Source organism: Rhipicephalus sanguineus, chromosome 10 (genome assembly GCF_013339695.2).
Source record: "Rhipicephalus sanguineus isolate Rsan-2018 chromosome 10, BIME_Rsan_1.4, whole genome shotgun sequence".
Lineage (NCBI taxonomy): Eukaryota > Metazoa > Arthropoda > Arachnida > Ixodida > Ixodidae > Rhipicephalus > Rhipicephalus sanguineus.
In genome coordinates this window covers 22,225,595-22,246,051 of record NC_051185.1, presented here as the reverse complement: position 1 = coordinate 22,246,051, position 20,457 = coordinate 22,225,595, and the positions used below count along the sequence as shown (strand labels likewise).

At 46.1% G+C, this 20,457-nt stretch overlaps 1 protein-coding gene across 1 annotated transcript in view; it reads right to left on the bottom strand.

Annotated features, from left to right (window-relative positions):
- The window catches only part of LOC119407234 (SCY1-like protein 2), a 396,104-nt gene that overhangs the window by 31,451 nt on the left and 344,196 nt on the right, over nt 1-20,457 (bottom strand). Inside the window, exons 12-14 of the mRNA XM_037674113.2 lie at nt 8,459-8,584; nt 6,867-7,043; nt 4,707-4,829 (exon numbers count right to left, since the gene is read on the bottom strand). Coding sequence (XP_037530041.1) covers nt 4,707-4,829; nt 6,867-7,043; nt 8,459-8,584 — 426 coding nt within the window. The remainder of the gene's footprint in view (nt 1-4,706; nt 4,830-6,866; nt 7,044-8,458; nt 8,585-20,457) is intronic.

Here is a 20,457-nt window from a genome sequence, read left to right as displayed (position 1 = left end):
TTTCAAAGCTAGGTCGAGCGGCGCCACTGCTCTTATCGAACTGGCAGTATTCTCAGTGCGTCTCCTTTCGTCACAACACTGCGCCCCCGCGCACGCGCAGATCTTTCGGGTTGCATCTGTGGTGCGTCACAATGTAACTATTGCTGACTAGCAGTGCTCCGGGCCGAATGAGGAGCGCATGCGCGCACGTGTCCTTGCCACCGCCGCTGCCAAAGCCGGCGACAAACCGCCTTCGCCTGCAGCGTCTATCCCCAGTAACGCATAGCTCGGCCGCTTGGGAGCCTACATGACCGGCTGGCCGGTCATTTTGATGTATGAAATGGAGTATAGTGCTTGTCGAATGTTAGTAACAGCTTAGAATCTATTTTGCGAATTCACGATGGGAAATCCAAGCTCAGCTATGGGCGCGACGCTCGCGCGGCCGATAGGGAGCCTAGATGACCGGCTGGCCGGTGATTTGGGCTCCCTATCGGCCGCGCGAGTGTCGCGCCCAAACTTGAGCTTGGATTCCCTATCGTCGATTCGCAAAATAGATTCTAAGCTGTTACTAACATTCGGCAAGCACTATACTCCATTTCATACATCAGCTGCAACGCTGGGGAGGCTCTGCAAGAACTTCAGTCAGCAAAATGTGCAAGTTGCCGCTTCTTGCGCTTGGATTTTGTCGTTGTAAACGTGGCCTCCGCGACTGGCTCCGCCTGCGCGCTACCGGAACTAATCGCGGAGGCCCTGATAAGAAAACAGAGAGGTTCTAAGCGATCCTCCTGCGCATTGTACAGCGCATTGTACAGGAAGTCTTCCTGTACAATGCGCCTGCGTGTGTTGCTTTCTGTTGTGTATATATATATGTATAGTAGTGGGAAAAGAATCACGCGGACCCCGATAGAATAAGAAATTTCATTGGTTTGGCACTATGTATTTTCACTAACGTTTCGTCTGGTGGACCAGACGAAACGTTAGTGAAAATATACAGTGCCAAACCAACGAAAGTCGTAGTTTCTTTCTTCATTCCTTATATATATATATATATATATATATATATATATACCACTGCAGAAAATAAAGCATATGTTGGAAGTCAGCGCTGTGTCCTCGTCGTTTTTCGTCCTTGTCCTTTTGTGCGCTCAAAAAGTGACACATGAATTACCAACATGCCCAAGCATACGCTCCTTCAAGATCCAGAGCAATCCACTGCCAAGAGTATAAGTATTTGGGCTTGCTTATTTCTAAGGCGCAGCGCATCTTCATTTATCATTCCGTTTAAAAAAGAAATAATTACATTACCGGTAGCAGAAATCATTCGACTATCTCTTGGTGCCAACGCATCTGCTGCAAGAAGCCTCGCCACCTTCCATAGCGTTGGACCTAATATATGAAACGGAGTATCGCATTCAACAAACAACTGCTGTTGTTACACTCTGCAAAAGAAAAGTCGTATCTGGGCCGGTTTTTTCTGGCACGCAACATAACCGTCATGTATCGCGTGCGCCTTTCCTTGCGTTATCGCCGCGTGCCTGTGCGCTTCCGAATCACGAACGGCGTGCGCGATACGGGGCGTGACGTAGCATTCTTGATAGGAAAGTAGCGAGCGCACACTTTTCGAGGAAGGAAACGCACGCACATCAGATGATGACGGATATCGATGCGTGGCCGAAAGAGGCTGGAAATAGGTCATTTTTATTTGTGTATCTAAAAAGTGCGGTTCATAGTGCGCCTGCAATGCAAGCACATGTGCAAAGGCGTGCGCAGGATTTCCCATCACGTGGGGGTTGGGGGGGGGCGAAGATTGTAGCCTTCGCCCCCCCCACCCCCCACGCGGTGTTGATGCTGCGGCACACGTGCGAGGAATACTAGCATTATTTTTAACCACCACTAATTTCGTTTAACTACCTTGATGGCAACACTAGCTAACATCGGCCAAGAGTAGCTAGCACTAACCAGCGCTAGCCAATAGTTAGCGCACATTAGCGAGCACTTCTAACATCAGCTGCAAGGCAATCTGCTAGTAATAGTTAATGCAGGCTAGTGTTGGTTAGGTGGCGCAACTGTTGGTTAATGTTGGCTAGCATCGGTAAACGTAGGCTATCCGCCGTTATAACAGCACCATTGCCGTTATTCAATGCCTGCAAATGAAATATCGACGTAGTTTGCCGATCAACAGTAGTCTGAACAGGTTCTGTTGGGACATTCGCCTGATTCTCGTCATCAGCCTGGCATTCTCAAAAGCCCCAAGAAATTTTTGCACGAGAGTGGTTTGGATAAGATGCCTTGAAGCGGCTTTGGCCATTAAAGGTTTTCACCGTCATCCTCATAATAAACACTTTCTCCCTTCCTCTTTCTTTGCACCCCTTCTTATTACCCAACATTCTGTCGTGGGTCAGAAAGTTGACTCAGGCAACACCACCTAAGCAAGAGTCTAGGTGGTGTTAATTCAGGCAAACCTCTCAGCTTTTTTAGCACAACAAATCTGTCTCTCCCCTTGAATGCATTGATAGTGAACACGTTCATAGACAACGACCTGAGTTGACCCTGTCTCAATTTTTAGGATGATAGCTCTACCCCTCCACGTACAACCCCAGAAAGCGCCTGGTTCCGTGAATATGACCTTCAAGCTCAGCCAAGGTCATGCCAGCGTCTCTGGCGCACCGATCATATGCTTCGTTCGAGGCAGTCCGCGTGCAGTCGCGACGCCGGCCAAAGAGCTTCAGCGAAACGCTAGTGCTGCGCGTTCGCGAAAACAAACATCTCCTCGAGGTCAGTCTTTCATGCCGCTACCCAGTGAGTCGCTGGCTGCATCCAAGTTCCTGAGCGTTCATTGCGGCGGCGCCGAGCAGCGTTTGTGTGTTGTCTTCTGGTGCAATAGGAGATGTGGCAGTTGCAGCTACAGCGGCTACAAAAGGGGCTGTTCGGAAGCCAAAGCAAGCAAAAGCAAGCTTTCGCTCGACAAACTAGGTTTAAGCGTGTTCAAGAACGGCAACGAAGAAACTTTATTCAGAAAGAAAAAAAAATTCAATTCAGACAGTTATGGTCGCAATTTTTGGGGCACTTCAGACACTGTTCCGTCAGCGGTGTCTTATTTCTTTTGTTGCCTTCTACACTTGATGCGAGTGCACTCCACAGGGGCACGTTCCAAAGAGAAAAGCGAGAACCACCTGCCGTTCTACATGAGAACGAAAAAAAAAAGTTTCACGTTGAGAATGGATGGCTGCGCAATCACGCCGTAATTCACTCGAAATCACGTATGCTCGAACGTAATTCTACATTGGCAAAAGAGAAAACCTTGGCGCCGTTTGGAGGCCACTTTTTATAAGGTTTTCTTTATGAAGTCCTGAAGTGCTGTCGTTGAGGCCAGCGCCTGTTGTGGCATTCGCCCAGTAACGTTTAGAACAATGCGTCGAAGGCATTACCGTGTTATGCCGGTACGGCTTATACTGCTGTTCGATAATAGCGTACGTATAGTAGCCTAAATCATTACCCATTTGTTCTAAACCTACACGACTGTATGCATAATATGCAGGGACAGCTTCGTACTCTCCCATAGTACGGTACGAGTACTGTAAATCTTGTACATTTTCCAAATGCATCCTCTTTTGGACATTACTAACGTGGGACCGCCCTCCCGTAGTAGAGTAGCTAGTGCTCTAAATCATTGAAAATGACACCCTTATTCAATAATAACATATAAGCACGTGAGGCACGCATATAGACACTCTCACTTATCCACGAATTATATTAGCTTATGCGATGTGTGACTGAGGCAAATAAATGTTTTGATCGAACTGGTGATTTCTTAAACGTAAGAAACAGAATCAGTAAGAAAACCAATCTCATAACTAAGCAAGCAGTCGCACACCCGCACTCAGTTTCATCAGCTTATTCCTAAAAACGAGTGGACTAAGTTGTGGAATACATAAATACGTAAGCGTAGTATTTTTTTGTTCTTGATACTTCCCCTGCCAAATAGCAGGTCAGTATTGATCTCGTATGAGAAAGGTTAGCGAACAACACTCGACGCATAGGCAATTTGCTCATTTTCAATTAAAGGGGCCATGACACCCAAACTGCGATCATACTCTGCGTTATGTTGGTTAATCCTTGTGCCTTCACAAAGAAGGTGGCGAAATTTTAGCGCATTCGGCCCAGCACGTAATTTATAATTGAATATTTTTACAAACACGCAAGCGGCCTGAGAGTCGGGCAACGCTGGGGCACTCGCGAGCCGTGACGTAACAAGTTGCTTGCTCTGCGAGTGTCTGCATTCCGGCGAACTATTTTGTTCCGTGCTCAGCTGCGCGTGCGATCGAGCTATCTCATATTTGTTCGTCTTGGCATTGAAATTAAGCGATATGAAGCGGCTAAAACTTTGATAGAAGACGATGGCTCTACTCCATGGAGCGCATGACGTCATACAGGCCATGACAAAATGGCGGTTGCTGGTGGTGGGCGGAGTTTATAGCCCACGACTTATAGGACCTATTTTGACTGAAATTTTATTTCACAGTCCATGTTTCCTATATGTGCAGGAACAATCGGCGCTTCTATTTTCGCTGAAAACCACAAATTGTTGGATGACCATGTCATGGCCCCTTTAAAAATCGAACACAGTGACGGCGGCCTTACGAGCTCTTGGCTACCTGAACGTATTGGTGTCATGCCTGTGCTACAGAAACGTACTCGAAGTAGTGAGATTAGGGTAAACGTCGTACCTGTATCTGCGGGGTGGTAGAATCAAACGAGTTGTACAGCATCGGAAGAACGTCCGCCTTGATGTCCGTCTTGGGGGTCTTCTTCATCAGGACGTCGAGATTCTCCAGTAGCGTTACCGTCGCCTGCGTGATCACGTGACCGGGGTCAGCTCATCGAATCGAAACAATACGGGAACACAGTCTACAGCAGCCTCGGCAAACTGAAAAAGCCACGACGCTTCAGCATCAATGAACAACTGCGCTGCAGCAAGCACACACATGCGGTGTATTTCCGTTTTGTCGTTATACACGAAAAGGGAAAATAAAGATTGATTGATTGATTGATTGATTGATTGATTGATTGATTGATTGATTGATTGATTGATTGGTTGATTGATTGATTGATTGATTGATTGATTGATTGATTGATTGATTGCGGTGCTGTTCGTCTGAGTCAGTCTCTTGTAGCGCTGTTTTATCTTCATCAAGAAACCACAAGCCCGACAGTAAATACTAACGCTTGTAATCTCCTATAGCGGTTAGGTATCCAGTTCAGTTCACTTTGCAAGGTTTTCATGTTATTTCCTCAATGACAGAGAACGTCGCGACTTCGCCGAAAGGCATAGTATCAAATACGATAGCAATGTATTATTAGACAACCACGCGACAGTACTATGCAGTTTAGTCAACCCCGTATATCGCAGTAAACACTTAGTTACTCATTAAAATAGAAAGCACGGTGTCACAGATGACTGGTCCCGAACCCGATGATGTCATACACTCGCTGTGACGTCGCTGACGCTCTAAAGAGCACAGGCGGAGGTGGGAAAATGATTCGCACTGCCTATTGTTTCAGGCCATGCTTGAGACTTTTGAAATAACGGGAGGAGCGGGCTCGCCACTACAAAAGTGTTCTTTTCCTTACCCATGGACTCAAAGTAGACGAGAGTTTTTATGATCAAAGCTCTCACTCCGGTACCACGTATCTATGTGCAAGGAATATTCTTGAGCGATAGGCTATTAATTCAGTGGAGCTCCTCCTTCGCGCTATAGTCTGTATTGCACTTGTTCTCGCTCCCAGTATGTGCTCCACTAAATAAACAATGTATTTGATATGTAGTACCGCTTAGTTACTACATAAGTTACAACATTTGTGCTGTAGTCTGTTGTTACTCCCGATGTGTGCTCTACTAACTAAACAGAATGTATTTGATATGTAGTATTGCTCAGCTACTACATAAAAACTGTGCCGTAACAAGGCTAGGAATGTATGGACAACATTCACAAATTCGTAAAGATTGAGCTAAAATGGAAGGTGGTGTGACTCTTTATGTCTTAAATCAGCTCCTTATATTCCCCATGAAAATATACATATGTCATTCCAATAATTATGTATGTTTCCGTAAGATTCCCACGAAAACATATGGCAAAGATATGGTAAGTATATGGATTCCACAATGAAACATACGGAATCATTGGAATGACTTAGAAGAGTGGTGACTTTGCTATTCGGTATGTCATGATGACCGTTATAGCGCAGACTTAGGACTACGACAAACAAGGAGACACACGAAGACGAGCGCTTGAGCTCCACTAACCTGAGTTACTACATTTTTTACTACATTTTGTTACATATGTTACTACACGCTCGTCTTCGTGCGTCTCTTTGTCCTAATCTTGAGTTCACGCTATAGCAATCCTCATTGGAATGAAGTACGGAATATTTCAGTAGGGATATAAAGCCAGCAAAGGAAAGAAAAATTGGCCGCGTATCTGCGTGGTATACGCTGCAAATGCCGTCGAAAGGCGATAGTCTTCTGCCGGCCGTTTCTGCGCCGTTTCAGCGCAGCCTAAGAAACACTATTGTCTTCAGAAATACGTATTTATGTATTTTCTAGTAAAGAAACACACCGCCTAATACTTACGTATTGATGTTGCGCCTCAGATACGCGTAATATTTGCTTTTTGATCGACAATGTTCACAAGCATTAACGCAGCTACCAGTTCAAGATGGCTGGACGTTCAGCAAGTGCTTAAACTGCGGTCGGGTGGCTGAAATTGAATCTTGTGACAGACAGACAGACAGACACAGACCAAAATTTCTGCGTTTAAGTTCCCCAAAAACGACTATCGTCTATAAAAGGAATTTCAGGAAGTGAGTCCTGTGAAGTGAGACGGCACCTGAACAGACTTGGGCATGCCGAAGACGCTGCGAAAGATGGGCAAGATGATGGTCTGATACTCGTCCACGGTGCTCTCCTCGATGATGAAGAGCAGCGGCTGCAGGGCAGCCGCCAGCACTTCGGGAGACTGCAGCTCCATCTTGAGCGAAGGGAGCACATGCTGCCACCAGAGTTTCTGCGAGGAAGGAAAAACAGGCCCATTCCGTAAATATTTACGACGCTAAAGCTTAATGGCGCCATAACAGTGGCCAATGATGGCAGGATAAGAATAACAGATCAACGTGAAGATGATAGTGATCACGAACATGGTTCTATAAAGAAAGCCAGTCCGGAACGGCTGTTAAGGGATACTGAAGCGAAACAATGAATCGGTTTAAACTCATAAATCGTACCTTGAAAGCTCTAATTATGTTAATTTCACAATAATAGGTTTGTTAATAGAGAAGAAAATCAAGGTCGAAGTTTAATTTTTAAATCTCGCGCTGAAATATCCGCGAGTGACGCCATGCATTTCGAGGTGTATTTTCCGTATTTTGGCAACATTGGCCTAACGAAATTTCCTGGAACTCGGTATGCCAAGTCTATGGCTCCCTCAAAGCACTATGGCCATAATATTTACCTATTAGGAACTACGTAGACCCTAGTATAGACGCCGTCGAAATCCGTGACCTCGCGGTAATTGGTGCAGGAATATCAAGGTGGCGTCGCCATCAGCATTTTCTTTGTGTTGGTTTTCTCGCTTACCGAGCGTCTTCTTACGGCAAGCGTGGTGATTTTGGTATTGGGAAAGAGTAGTTTACTACTACGAGAAAAATCTTTTTTTTTTCTCTTAAGTGTCTCTTTAAAGGTCCGCCTTTGAATCCGCTTATAGGCAGGCATTTAGCTCAGCCCTCGAGATTAGCAACACTAGAGAGAGTCACGAAAAGATCGACACTCACTTTTGAATGGTATAATTGAGCAAGTGTTTTCCTTCAGACTGAGTAAATGTAGCAATAAATTACACGCACAAAAGAATAAGAAGTTCACTGATGTCTATTCTGGCCTGTAGGTTCAAAGTGCATCTGTCGTATATTGACCGTTTCTTACCATGATTCCAGTTCATTGTTGCCCTGCTCGCGTACACATTCCATTGCTGCAGCCATTCGAAAGTTCGAAAAGCATTCCAATAAAAAGAAAAGCGACAGCAATGGCAGCTGCAGGATGCCAATAATGAAGACAATGGAAAACAGAAAGAGAGAAAGGAAGAGAGAGTGAGAACAAACATTTGTAACTAGTAAACATATTGAACTTGAACTCTGATATTGTCTGTGACACAGTGTCATGGTGCGATGTCTTGGTTTAAAGGTAATCTTGCATAAAGGTGCTCAACGATCTATAGTTGATCAAGTGTAGCTTTCCATCTTTTCACGTCTGAAAGTTTGTGCAATAGTATCTGTGTTAATACCAAGTTTAGTATGGCTGTGATGACTAACATTGTTCTGGTCAAATGCTCTAATAGTATTATGCTATTCCCTCCTCTCTCTCTTGTTCTGTCATAATTCGGCATAGTATGGTTAACCTCCAGTGATAATTGGAGAGTGTCTTTCCTACCTTTGGTATGTTTGGCAGCGCCGTCTTGAGGTTGTGGTAGAAATGGGATTTATGCGTCGAGTCCTTCATCTGGATAACGTCCAGGTACTGTAGTCCGTGCACAGCTGGATCCATAAAGTACTTGATCTGCGTGCGCGCATCGAGTCATGACAACAAGAGCTACATCAAGCCATGCTTCCATAATACAGAATCCTCTACTACGCTTCCACATATGTGAACGCAAGTTGTTTTTGCCACTACTTTGGACTAGTACCCAAGAAAGAGCAAGATACATTGCGCATAGGATGAATTGAACCTTCTGCGTTTAAAATGCGTCTTGACTTAACCCCAAGATGCTACGTATGACTGTACACTGTAAAAAAAAAAAAAGGTGTCGTTTGACTGTTCTTTGCTACACTTGTGACTCTCATATGTATAACTCTCTTTAGAGAGTCCCGCTAACTCTCTTTTGAAAAGTCGTGTGTCCCACGACTTTCCTAAAGAGAGTTAACGTGACTCTCTAGAGAGAGTTATACATGTGAGAGACATGTGTAACAAAAGAGACTAAAACGACACTGTTTTTTCTTAGAGCGTATTCGATCACTTTAATGGAGGCACTACTGTTCACAACGGGTCATTCGACGTGCCGGAACCAACGTCAAAGGTATTATTTTTCTTTGCTCAAAGCAAATCCAACCAGCAACAAATTGCGCACGCATGCGTGAGCCTGCAATTTGAGTCTTTTTGTCTGAACTGGAACTTGACTGACTGCAGAATAATTATATATTTTAATTACACGCCAGTTACTACGAATTACTAAAACTTGCAAGAACAAAAAACTACTTCATTTTCTTTGGTGCAATGTAATATAGATTGCCTTGGAATAATGTTCTGCAAATGTGACGCATTTGCAGACAGTCCATCGTAATTAGCGCCTGATGGTTTTGAGTACTTATATACCAAGCCTATTCTTTACAGAGCTCTTTACAGAGCCGTTCTTAACAGAGCTGGCAAAAAATGTTTGGAGCTGTTAGAACGAGTACAGAAATAATACATGACACGAATGATAGACTGAGATAGGGTATCACTTTTCGTCATCGTGAACTATATTGCATTGCACAAAATGACGTCACACTATATTGCCAACATTTCAAATTTGACGCACAGTAAACTCTATGTGTCAGGACTTATCAGGATTGAAATAGCGAATTTACGTAAAATGCCGACGCATCGAATATGGTTCACAATGTATTACGTTAGACTCTCGCCACATTTCTGTACGTAGAGGCGTGAAAAGCTCTATCTTTTTTTTTTCCTTGGGTTAACTCGCAGCAGACTATCAACGAAATAACGTACACTAACGTAGTAGCGTTTCACGTAGATATTTCAAAATCTAATTATACGGTTTTGTCCATTAGCACTTGCTCGTAGTCTTTAGCTTAGAGATTTCTCAAGTTCGCATTTCCAAGTACACTTCCGCGAAACTTCTTTGTTCCAGGAAACGTCGAAATTAGACGGCGAGTATCGGCTGCAGACGCAAGATCTGAGCACATCGAAGTCGCTTTAGTTTTGTTCAACGCTAAGGCGAATAAATTACCGAGAGCGCAGTATATGCCGGGGTTCCCCAACCCATCCCATTTTCCCGATGAAGACGTTGATCTGCATTGAGCCTAACACAAGGGAACTGGGTCTTAACTACTAAGCCTAAAACATCTGAACTCAGGCTTAACTAGAAAAAATATTCATCCAAGTGCTAGTGGACTTAAACCGATGAAAAGGACATTTGTAATGCGGCGCGCTCCAGTATAACTTAGGGACGACTCCGTTCTCTACTGTTCTTCACTTCTCAAGGGAATTCAATGCGTAAACAGGATCGTGACTCGGAGTAAGACAATGCCTTCCTGCACAAAAAAGAAAAAAGAAAGAAATAAAACGGGACTTGTTCGAGTCACTAGCTAGCTGAGAGGAGAAGCGTAACTCAAGCGAACGTACAGGGTACTGTCGACGCAGGGTCGTACCGGCTTTGCGTGCTCCTGGCTTCGATTAGAAACTCGCTCGGCCGGAGGATAGCGCTGTATAGCGCAGAAAACGCTCGAATGCCCAGGGATTACGACGCGTCCGTGACTTCCTGCCGGACTTGGTGCACCGTCGCCCAGGGACCCAAACAACAGTCTCCTCCGCTGACTCCATGACCTGACCGTGATCTCCACGGCCTTCGATTTCCCGACCTTGGATATATAGCAGACACTGGAAACTGATGGTGCGTGCGCGTGTGTGCGTGCATGTGTGTGTTTCTGTGTGTACGTGTACGTGCGTGTGCGTGCCGTGTGTGTGTGTGTTCGTGCGGGTGTGTGCGTGCGAGAGAGAGAGAGAGAGACCTAGAGAAAACGGCGAAGGAAAATAACATGGATGTAGCCCGCACCATCATGAGGTACAAAGGGCTTAAGCCATTAAAAAAAAAAACAGTTGAATACAGGAAATTTCCCAAAGTACACAATAGAAAAAGCGAACTAAAAAGCGCCAGGCATGCGCTGAAACCGCAGCACAGTCACAGCGAAAGCTAGAAGAGCGGCGTTTCTAGAGCCCGTTAAGCTCTCTTGATGCTGCAATACAAGTACACTAGAAAGGTACCCACTGCGCCATAAATCACAATTTTTGTGAAGTTGGGAAGCACCTACTAAGCCATTATTCGTCATTCTGCGGAGAAGCGAGGCACCAGCTACACGTCTGTAAGGCATTATGTGCACTTTGTTGACGCGACGACTGATGACGATGAAGAATTATGGCTCACCCCTTTGTAATGGGTTGGAATCTTTAAACGGCCCACCAGTTATGTAATTTGCATTGGGTGACGCCCGGTCGCTATTTCCCTCTCCCGTCATGCTGTATAACATACGTTGACGTGGGAGAGAGACGGGGGGGGGGGGGGGTGGCGAATAACTTTACTGAGACTCCGAGGAAATGGATCACGCGCTTATGGGCTTCCTTGGCAGCCAATACAAGTGCACTTGCGAGGAAACCACTGCGCTATAAATCATTGTAATTTTACTGAGACCCAGAGGAAGTGGATCATGCGCTTATGGGCTTCCTTGGCAACCAATACAAGTGCACTTGCGAGGAAAACCACTACGCTATAAATCAACGTAATTCTTGAGAAGTAGGGCAGCAGGCACTGTGCCATTTTTCGTCATTCTACGGAGAGCGTTGGTACCTGCTAAACGCATGTAAGGCATTATGCGCACTTTGTTGATGCTGTGCCTGATGACGATGAAGAATTATGGCAGAGCCTTTTGTAATGGGTTGGAAGCATTCAACAACCTACTCGTTGCGCAATTCGCATTGTGTGACGCCTGGTTACAGAATTCGCGTTGTGCGACGCTTGGTGCTTATTTTACTCTTCTACCACGCTATATTGCATATGCTAATGTGGTTCCTTCCCGACATGAAGCCTGTATAGGACCTTTTTGCAAAGCAGTTTCAAGCACCGGCATGGCTCAGAGGTTGAATACTGGGCTCCCACGCAGAGGGCCCATGTTCGAACCTCGTTCCATCCTGGAATTTTTTTCTTATTTCGTTTTTTTTCTTATTTCGAGCGATACTGGTTACGGACACCGGCGGCGGCGGCGGCGGCGGCGGACAACTACGGCACCAAAAACGGCCGGTGAAATGATCTCATAACAGCTTTCGCTGTAAAACAATGTTTAGGGGCTAAATCAAGGACGCCGTCGAAAGGGAGTAAATTTTAAACGTTAGACTGAATACATGAAAGAAAGTTGTAAATAACAACTATCATTTATGTGCTCCAAATTGTTAAGGTAATGCGTTAATGTTAATTGTATGTGTGTGTGCACCGCCACGGTGGTCTGGTGGTAATAGCGCTCGACTGCTTACCCGAAAGTCGCGAGATCGAATGCTGGCCGCGGCGGCTGCATTTTGAATGGAGAAGAGAATGTTTGAGGCCGGTGTACTTAGGTACACGTTAAATGACCTCAGGGAGTCGGAATTTCCTGGGCCCTCCGCTACGGCGTCCCTCTTAATCATATAGTGGTTTTGGGACATTAAAATCCAGATATTATTATGTATGTGTGTGTGCTTGTGTCTACGTGTATGTGTATGCGTTCCTGTGTGCGTAAGTAGGTGGGCGTGCGTCCCTACGTGTGTATGTTTGCCATAGTGTGCGTGAATGCACAAATCCGTGTATGTGTGTGGGTTTGTACGTGCGAGTGCACGCGTTTATGTGTGTGCGAAAGTACCACATTTGAGAGTCCATATTTTCGCCAATGTCTGTGGCCGGGAAACGTGTTTTGTGCGCTCTCACAGATGATCAAACAGCTAAACGCGCAACATAGAAACAAAAAGAAAACGCCGAGAACTTGGCGGCTTATTTCACGCTGCGAGATCCCTCTCCACGTGGGTGTCAACTAAGTTGAGAGGGGTTATACGAAAACAAACACGGAAACATCAAAAGCAAGCGCACGCAACCTTGTTACGGGGTCGCCTTATAATGCCTTGCCCCTATAGAGGTGACCGCCAGCGCTAATGAGCGCTGGGCCCTCGTCAACGGAAAGAGCGGAACTGTAGATCCTTACACGAGACTGACTTCACAGATGGTCCATCTGCGAACTCACGAAGGGCGGCCACGGCCGGGCTAGAGGGGAGACGCGCGCTTTCGCGTCTCCCCGCCAGCCTGGCCATGGGGCGGCATACTGTAGCCGGAACAGCAGATTCCGTACGCATGTTGAAACCAGATCATTTTCAGAAGAACTCGAAGGTCGCTTAGTTTGTCTAATTCAAAATGAAAGCTTACTCAAGTTTTACGCAGCTTTACTGAGTCCCCCTTTCTTCAGCTTGAAGCACTGAGCCATCGTGGTGTTTGGAACGCCCTGGGTTCGATTCCGAAGCCGAACCAAATTTAAGAAATTCTTTCAAGAAAACTTACTTTGTTTGCAGGAGCTGTTTTGAGAAATTCGGCGTGGATACGAGCATTGGTTGGCCTATCCCAGAATTAACTTTTTGCACACATGGGGTTGATAGATCTCTTAGCGGATTTTCTGCGACATGGGGCATTTAGCTTTATGGAGTTAACAGTGAGAAGGACCTCGAAGGAGGTCTGAACCCGGAGCGTTAGGAGTACGTAACGCCTCAAGCGGTCAGCTGATCAAACATAATAGTCGGGCTGACTCATTCGTATAACTAATCTCGCAGAATCATTATGCGGAACTGGTGAGCAACTACGGTCAAGCGCCTTTCCAACGACGCGTTAAGAATCTTCAAAATATTTAGTAGCAGTACACCTTGCTTCGTTATATAGGTCACGCCGCATAACGCTTGCTATACAACCGTCACCTAATAGATAAAAAAAAAATTCTTGTACACGGGGTGTCACTGAAGGCAACGTTTCGGCAAGTGGTGTTGACTTCTTGAAGACAATACCATAGCTCGAAACGTTGCCTCCAGCAACCTGAAGGAGACAATACAACTTGCCGAAACGTCGGCTCTAGCCACAATCCGTGTTAAATAATAATTCATCTCTTCAAGCGTCCGTCGTCCCATGAACTTCTGCCTTAACGGCCACTTAAGGAATACTTTGTTATGCTGGAGATTTGGTTGTAGAGGCCTTCGAGTTAGACACATGGACATCAAGATCGGCGTTTGTCGATGTCTAGCCTTTGTCATTGTTACTGAAAAAAAGAAACTGACAGGGTCCCTCATGCAGTCACCTAAGACGACTCGAAGGCGAAAGCCATCTTCTTTTCCTTCTAAGTCGATGTGTGGATCCTGCCCACCCCCTCTGAAAGCTTTCTGCACCTAACGTGGTTTTGCACTGCCTCCGTGATCGGCCCACCTCTGACCGAGCAAAAATGTGATGCGATGACGTCACCATGTGACGTCACAAATTCAGATGATCTATGACGTCACGATGACGGCATATGGTGGCGCCATCATGTGATGATGATTTTCTGCATCACTCGTGTTGACGCCGCCGACGAGGGACGCCGACACGGGACGCCGGTCAATTTTCGCGTTTGATGAGGCACCTAAGGCTTTAGCCTTAAAATAACGATTGATCGAAATGACTGGTGGCCTGTTTTCTCTGTATTTTAATCGCTGCTATTTGTATATTCTTATCTTCATATGAAATAATGTCATAGTAACGATTAAAATAGTAATTCTTGAAGTTCTGAATACAGGCTCCGACCTCCTCCCAGGCATTGCCCACCGTTGATCGCTTGGAACGCCACAGCGAAAGTGCCATCAGTACAAGCCAGCTCATAACGGCCGTGCAATAGAAAATTCCCGCACAGCTCACGATGCGCGCGAATCACGGGGTTCCGCTTTCATAAACATCTCCCCCCTTCCAGACCCATGAGCATTCCCAAAGCCCGAAAAACCTCCGAGCGCGGCGAGCCGGTAGTTAGGCAAAGCCCGTCCCAAGCTCGGCAGAGAATGTGACAGCGGCACGGCACGCAAAGTCCTTCCTTCCCGCGGAAGTGTAACGCCCCCCCCCCCCCTCTCTCCCTCTCTCCATCGCCCATCTTTCCCTTTCCCCTTCGGCACCGTCGTCGTCTCACTGCTCGAGGCGTAATTGAACGACGCATCGTTGCATAAATCGGCACGCCGCGATGCCCGGTACCAGAACTTCCGCCACCGTTTCTTACCCTCTGCATCTCCCCCTTTCGCCCTTTCGCTACTGCTGTGTTGGGGAGTGGGAGAAGGACGAGGGATGGGAAAGATTCGAAAAACCCTATCACGGTCGTCTCAATCACCGCCTTCTCCTCTGTTGATGCGCGTGCCTAAACGACTGTGACAGTACGGGATGCACCTGCGAGCATGATCGTTCCGTGTTGCCCCCGAGGAGCTTGGCGTCTTCATCCGCCTCCTCTCGCGCTTGGTATCCCGTCCTTTTGATACACGCACGCACGCACGCGAGATGCGGGGCAGGCTTTGCCGGTGCATCGGTCGGTCGGTGCCGTTTTGTATGATAGATAGATAGATAGATAGATAGATAGATAGATAGATAGATAGATAGATAGATAGATAGATAGATAGATAGATAGATAGATAGATAGATAGATAGATAGATAGATAGATAGATAGATAGATAGATAGATAGATAGATAGATAGATAGATAGATAGATAGATAGATAGATAGATAGATAGATAGATAGATAGATAGATAGATAGATAGATAGATAGATAGATAGATAGATAGATAGATAGATAGATAGATAGATAGATAGATAGATAGATAGATAGATAGATAGATAGATAGATAGATAGATAGATAGATAGAAACAGAGGCGGCCTTTCTTTCAATACTGTAAGACGACCGGCTGCAAGTTTAGTCGTAATGTGTAACCTGAAAAGCTGGTTCGCCGCCCTGAAGGGCCTTTCACACGGACATGCGCGGAAGGAGTGTCCTTATTAATACAGCTGTACCTTATTGCTAGTGCATACAAAATATTCGAAATTCCAGGGGTGATCAGCAGCACCCCCTCCTCCCTTGCCCCCCTTTCCGGACGCCCACTGCAGGGGCTTGTAACGCACATTACATTGGTGAGACGTACGTAATTCCGACTTCTGCATCTTTGTTGAAAGAAGAGATTGATGACACGAATGGCCCTTGATGAATATATTTTCACTTATTGCTTTTTTTTTTTGCTGGTTTTGACCTTGTCCTTAATCTTTGTCGATAAACTTCAATGTGTGCATCTCCCTTCTTCGTTCTTGTGTGTCATTAAGCAGCGCTACTTAAAACCACGCTTAGTAATTCCCGCTAAAAAATATTTGCAAAGTAAAAGGAGGCTTCAAGGTACGCGAAATCCTGGTGAATAATTGTGAGAAAACTTCAACTAATGCAACAGAAATTAGGAAATAGAAATCAGCTGTCTTGCATACACTCTAACGAAATAAAGAGTCATTTGACTCTTTTTTTGTGAGTCCTGGCTTGCTACGTACATGACTATCTTATAAAGACACACGTAAACACTCTTTCAAGATCTTTATACTCTCGTCGAAGACTCGTGGGGCTCAAATGGGAGTTAACATGTCTCCTTAAACAGAGTCACATACGTGGGAAGTTGGACTCAGCGAAAAGATTTACACACACAAATTTCTTTTGTTTTAGAGTGTGATCGCTCTCTCGTTTAACGCATTTTGTAGTGCACACCGAATCACTCTGCATCCGCAGTTAGCGTGCGCGTTAAGCGCACTTTCTGCAGCTCCTTGTCTGGTGAAGTGTCAAGCGAAACAGCTTACAACGTACGACTTGCCATATGCTGTAAACTATTCCGTTTAACCACAACGCTGGTTATCGCGATAACCAGCGTCGTAAGTTTTAATACGTCGCCGCAGTTTGCGTCTCCATTGTGTAGTAACTGGCGTTATTCCGTGAAAAATGCACGCGTTTTTAAACAAGTCGGAAAAACGCAGACGTACGGAGAGCAGACGACGCGCTAATTTATCTGAAATATGCCGCACGCTTCTGCCGCATGCGTCGCACGCAGCCATGGTTGTCGGCGTCGCGGCTGCGACGTCGCTTTGCAAGGACGCACCCGAGCCCCAGCTTGCTGCAGGGACCCACGACGCATCACGATGCCGGGGGATGAATTATTGAATGCGGCCGGTTCGCGAGACAGCTCTGTGCTCGCGACGTCGTCGGAAGCGTGCCGCGCTCATTAAAGGGCGCGACGATGCTCTAATGATTTTGTTATAGCGTGGCGTGACGACTGACTGCTCGCTATATTCAGCGCGTAGCCGCGTAGGCGCGTGGCCAGCCACCACAGCGTCGTCGCCTTCTTTCTTTTATTTATTATTCTTTTTGCTCGTGCGTTACCCTCCTCTTTTTTGTGCTCTCTTCTGCGTGTCACTTTGTGTTGACGTCTCGCCATTCGCGGCACACGCCTTTGTTGTCGCTCACAGCCTTCGCTATTGTTGATGATGATGATAGTGCTGTTGTTATCGTTACTGTTGTTTCATGCATTTGCTGTCGTGTCTGCTTTGTTAGCGGAAGCGCGTTTTGTTCGCGACTTGCAATGTTTACGCGCCACGTCACCTCCGTAGCTTATCTAAGAGCGCGACTAGTTGTCATACTGTCGGATCCATTACAAAATGCAAACTTCATGTCGGCGGCGACCCGACATTATTTAACGGGGTACGCAGATGTCCGATTGTTGTCCGAAAGCGTGGACCGACCTTCAAGGCACTGTTGTCTAACCGAGCGTCTCACTGACTTTCGTTACACCATTTACTCGCATTCTAACAGAACTCGTTAACACTGGCTAGGGTTGGCTAGGCGTGACTTGTTAGCTAGCTCGCGACTATTGTTGAATAGCGCTGCCTAAAGTTGGCTGATGGTTCGCTAGCTAATAGGGTTTAACGTCCCAAAGCCACTCGGGCTATGAGAAACGTCGCGAAGGTTTCGCGGCTATCCTTGCAGCTTTTAAACGTTAAAGACCTCGCATGTGATTAGGTATGAGTGGCATTCATATTGGGGCGTTGTGTGGTGATTCGGGGGCCCGGCACAACACCGTACGTGGGATAGCTAATATGCAACCGGCTTGTGCCTTGTTGCATCGCGCTGCGCGCGCCTTCTTGGCAGGTTGTCCATACTTGGATTTACAAAAATTAGCATATTTTATACATAACCTGAAAGAAGGAAACTGGGCGGGGCAATTGCACGCATATCTCGCAAGTTTAGATCCACCTGCAACTTATATAATCCTCCTCAGCCTCCGTAGTGGAGGGCTCTATATTACTTCGACCACCCAGGTTTTGTTAATGTGCACTAACGTCACACAGTACACAGGCCTCCAGCATTTTGCCTCCACTAAATTGCGACTGCCGCGGCCGGCATTGAACCTGCGTCTATCGGATCACCTGCCAAGCACCGTAACCACCGAGCCACCACAGTAGCCAGAACGTTGGCTGTATTAGGATGGTTAAATCATCGCTAATGTTCGCTAGGCGCCGTTATCAGGTAAGCAGTTTCTTCGTTTATGTTCAACCAAGTGATTGTACTTTTGCCAATTATATTCTCTCGCGTACATTCCTGCATTTTGTGGGCTTCCGGAAAAATAATTTGCTACGATAAATGTTCGCTGATGTTTCGTTATGTTAGCGTTGGCTACTGTTAGGCAGTGTTCTCTCAGCCACTCCTTTGACAAAGTAATAAAATAACGCGTGTTTGCCAACATGGTCACTGCCCCACTCCAGAGAATAGTTCGCTCGCTACATTTCCTCAGGGAAATTCGTCGGAACGCTTTTTCCTTCGCTAATCCTGAGTTTTCTGCTGGGAAGAAAACGTCGTTTAATAGTTAAGATACTAACCTATTCACACAGTAACATGCGCTAGCTTTAGTCACACCTCACTCCGCCCATCAGCGTAGAAGTGGGTCAACGCCGAGGTGCGCCCTGTTCGCTTTTGTTGTGCGCACTGTACGCTCTTCATTTCCCCGGGGCTTTACACGGGGGCCCGCTGCCTAACCGCTGATACTTCTCTCTCCCAACCTCCTCTCTGTCTCTCCTCCATCTCCCATTTCCCTCCTTCCATGCCGCAGCTATGAGGTCGCCGAGTGAAGCCCGTGCTGTGCTGTGTTAATGAAACCGAGCCCCAGAGCACGACAGATAGCAGAGCCCACGGTGAAATGGGGGTCACTACGTCAGCAGCCCCCATTTCGCGCTTTATATGATATATGCTTTGTTCCGGCGAGCAATCTTCCAACCAGTCAAGAGAGGGAGAAGAAGCGAGTTAACATGAACTTTTTTGTTTTTTGCTTTGTTCGATGCCGCTGACTGGAGTGGTGGCGTATTAAAAGCAGCACACGGAGAAGGGGCTGCTAAAGATGAACCCGTCGACTATCGTAGACGAGGGGAGAAACTTGGTATTACAAAAGGCTATATTGTAGAGATAAATGAAGGATAATAAAGCAAATCACTGAAGTAATCAACGCATCTGGGCGGAGACGACACAGCCACACAAGTAAAACTGAAAGTTGTGCAAGAAACATGAGAACCGACCTAGAAAGATGTTCTGTGAATCAAAACAAAACGGCAGCACAGAGAAAGATGGAATAAGAGAATTCACGCTAACCCGACATTGTTATAAAAAAAAAACAGATCAAAGGTTGAAGTAAATATGTGCGTTTAAATTCCGGGGTATCACGTGCCAAAACCAGGATGTGAGAATGAGGTACGTGATGATAGGGCACTCCGAATTTACTCGGATCCAAGTTTTGACCAGCTAGAGTTCTTTAAAGCGCAGTTAAGTATAATTTCATGGGTGGTCCAGCATTTTGCTTTCATCACGATGCGGCCGCCGTGGTCAGGAGTCATCGAACCCGCATCATTGTGCAAAACAGCCGCCTACGCTTCCACTGCAGATGTGACGAGTCCACAGACAAAGAATGTCGCTTGACCGAGCGTTTCGATAGCGGTAAATTGCCCACGTCAGGCCCTGGCGGAGACAAGCTACTCTTGTCGAAACGCTCGTTCCCGCGATATTGTATGTTCGACCGTATGTTCTGCGCATGTGAGACAAGCCTATCTCGAAGCGCAGCGAAGATTTTAGTGGAGTACTAATCTCATAGGTGTGAGCCAAGCTGCCGTGACTGCATTATCGCCTTCTTGACGTCTAATTAACAACCAGAATACGCTATGATATTTTGTTCGCAAAATATTGCGGGCAAGCAGTTGATGATTGAAAAAAATGTTATGACACAAGGGCATCTAGGCCAAAGTGTGCCGTGAAGTTTCTGTTTATCATCGAGCAGGGTTGTAAAAGAATTATAAAAAAAGATTTTATCTTTTAGAAATTTAATAAGTGTAAAATAGGTATACAGGACCTCGGTGGTCATGGGTTAAACAACTTAGGTAAAAACTTACGTAAAATAATAAGCAAAGTGGAGTATGCATAGGAGATGTCAGACAGCATGTAGACTTGCATGAGGTGTGTTACGAGGCTTCAATGACTACAGTTTAATTTCTGCTGACTCATGGCTCAACGTGGAGGACTGTGTTG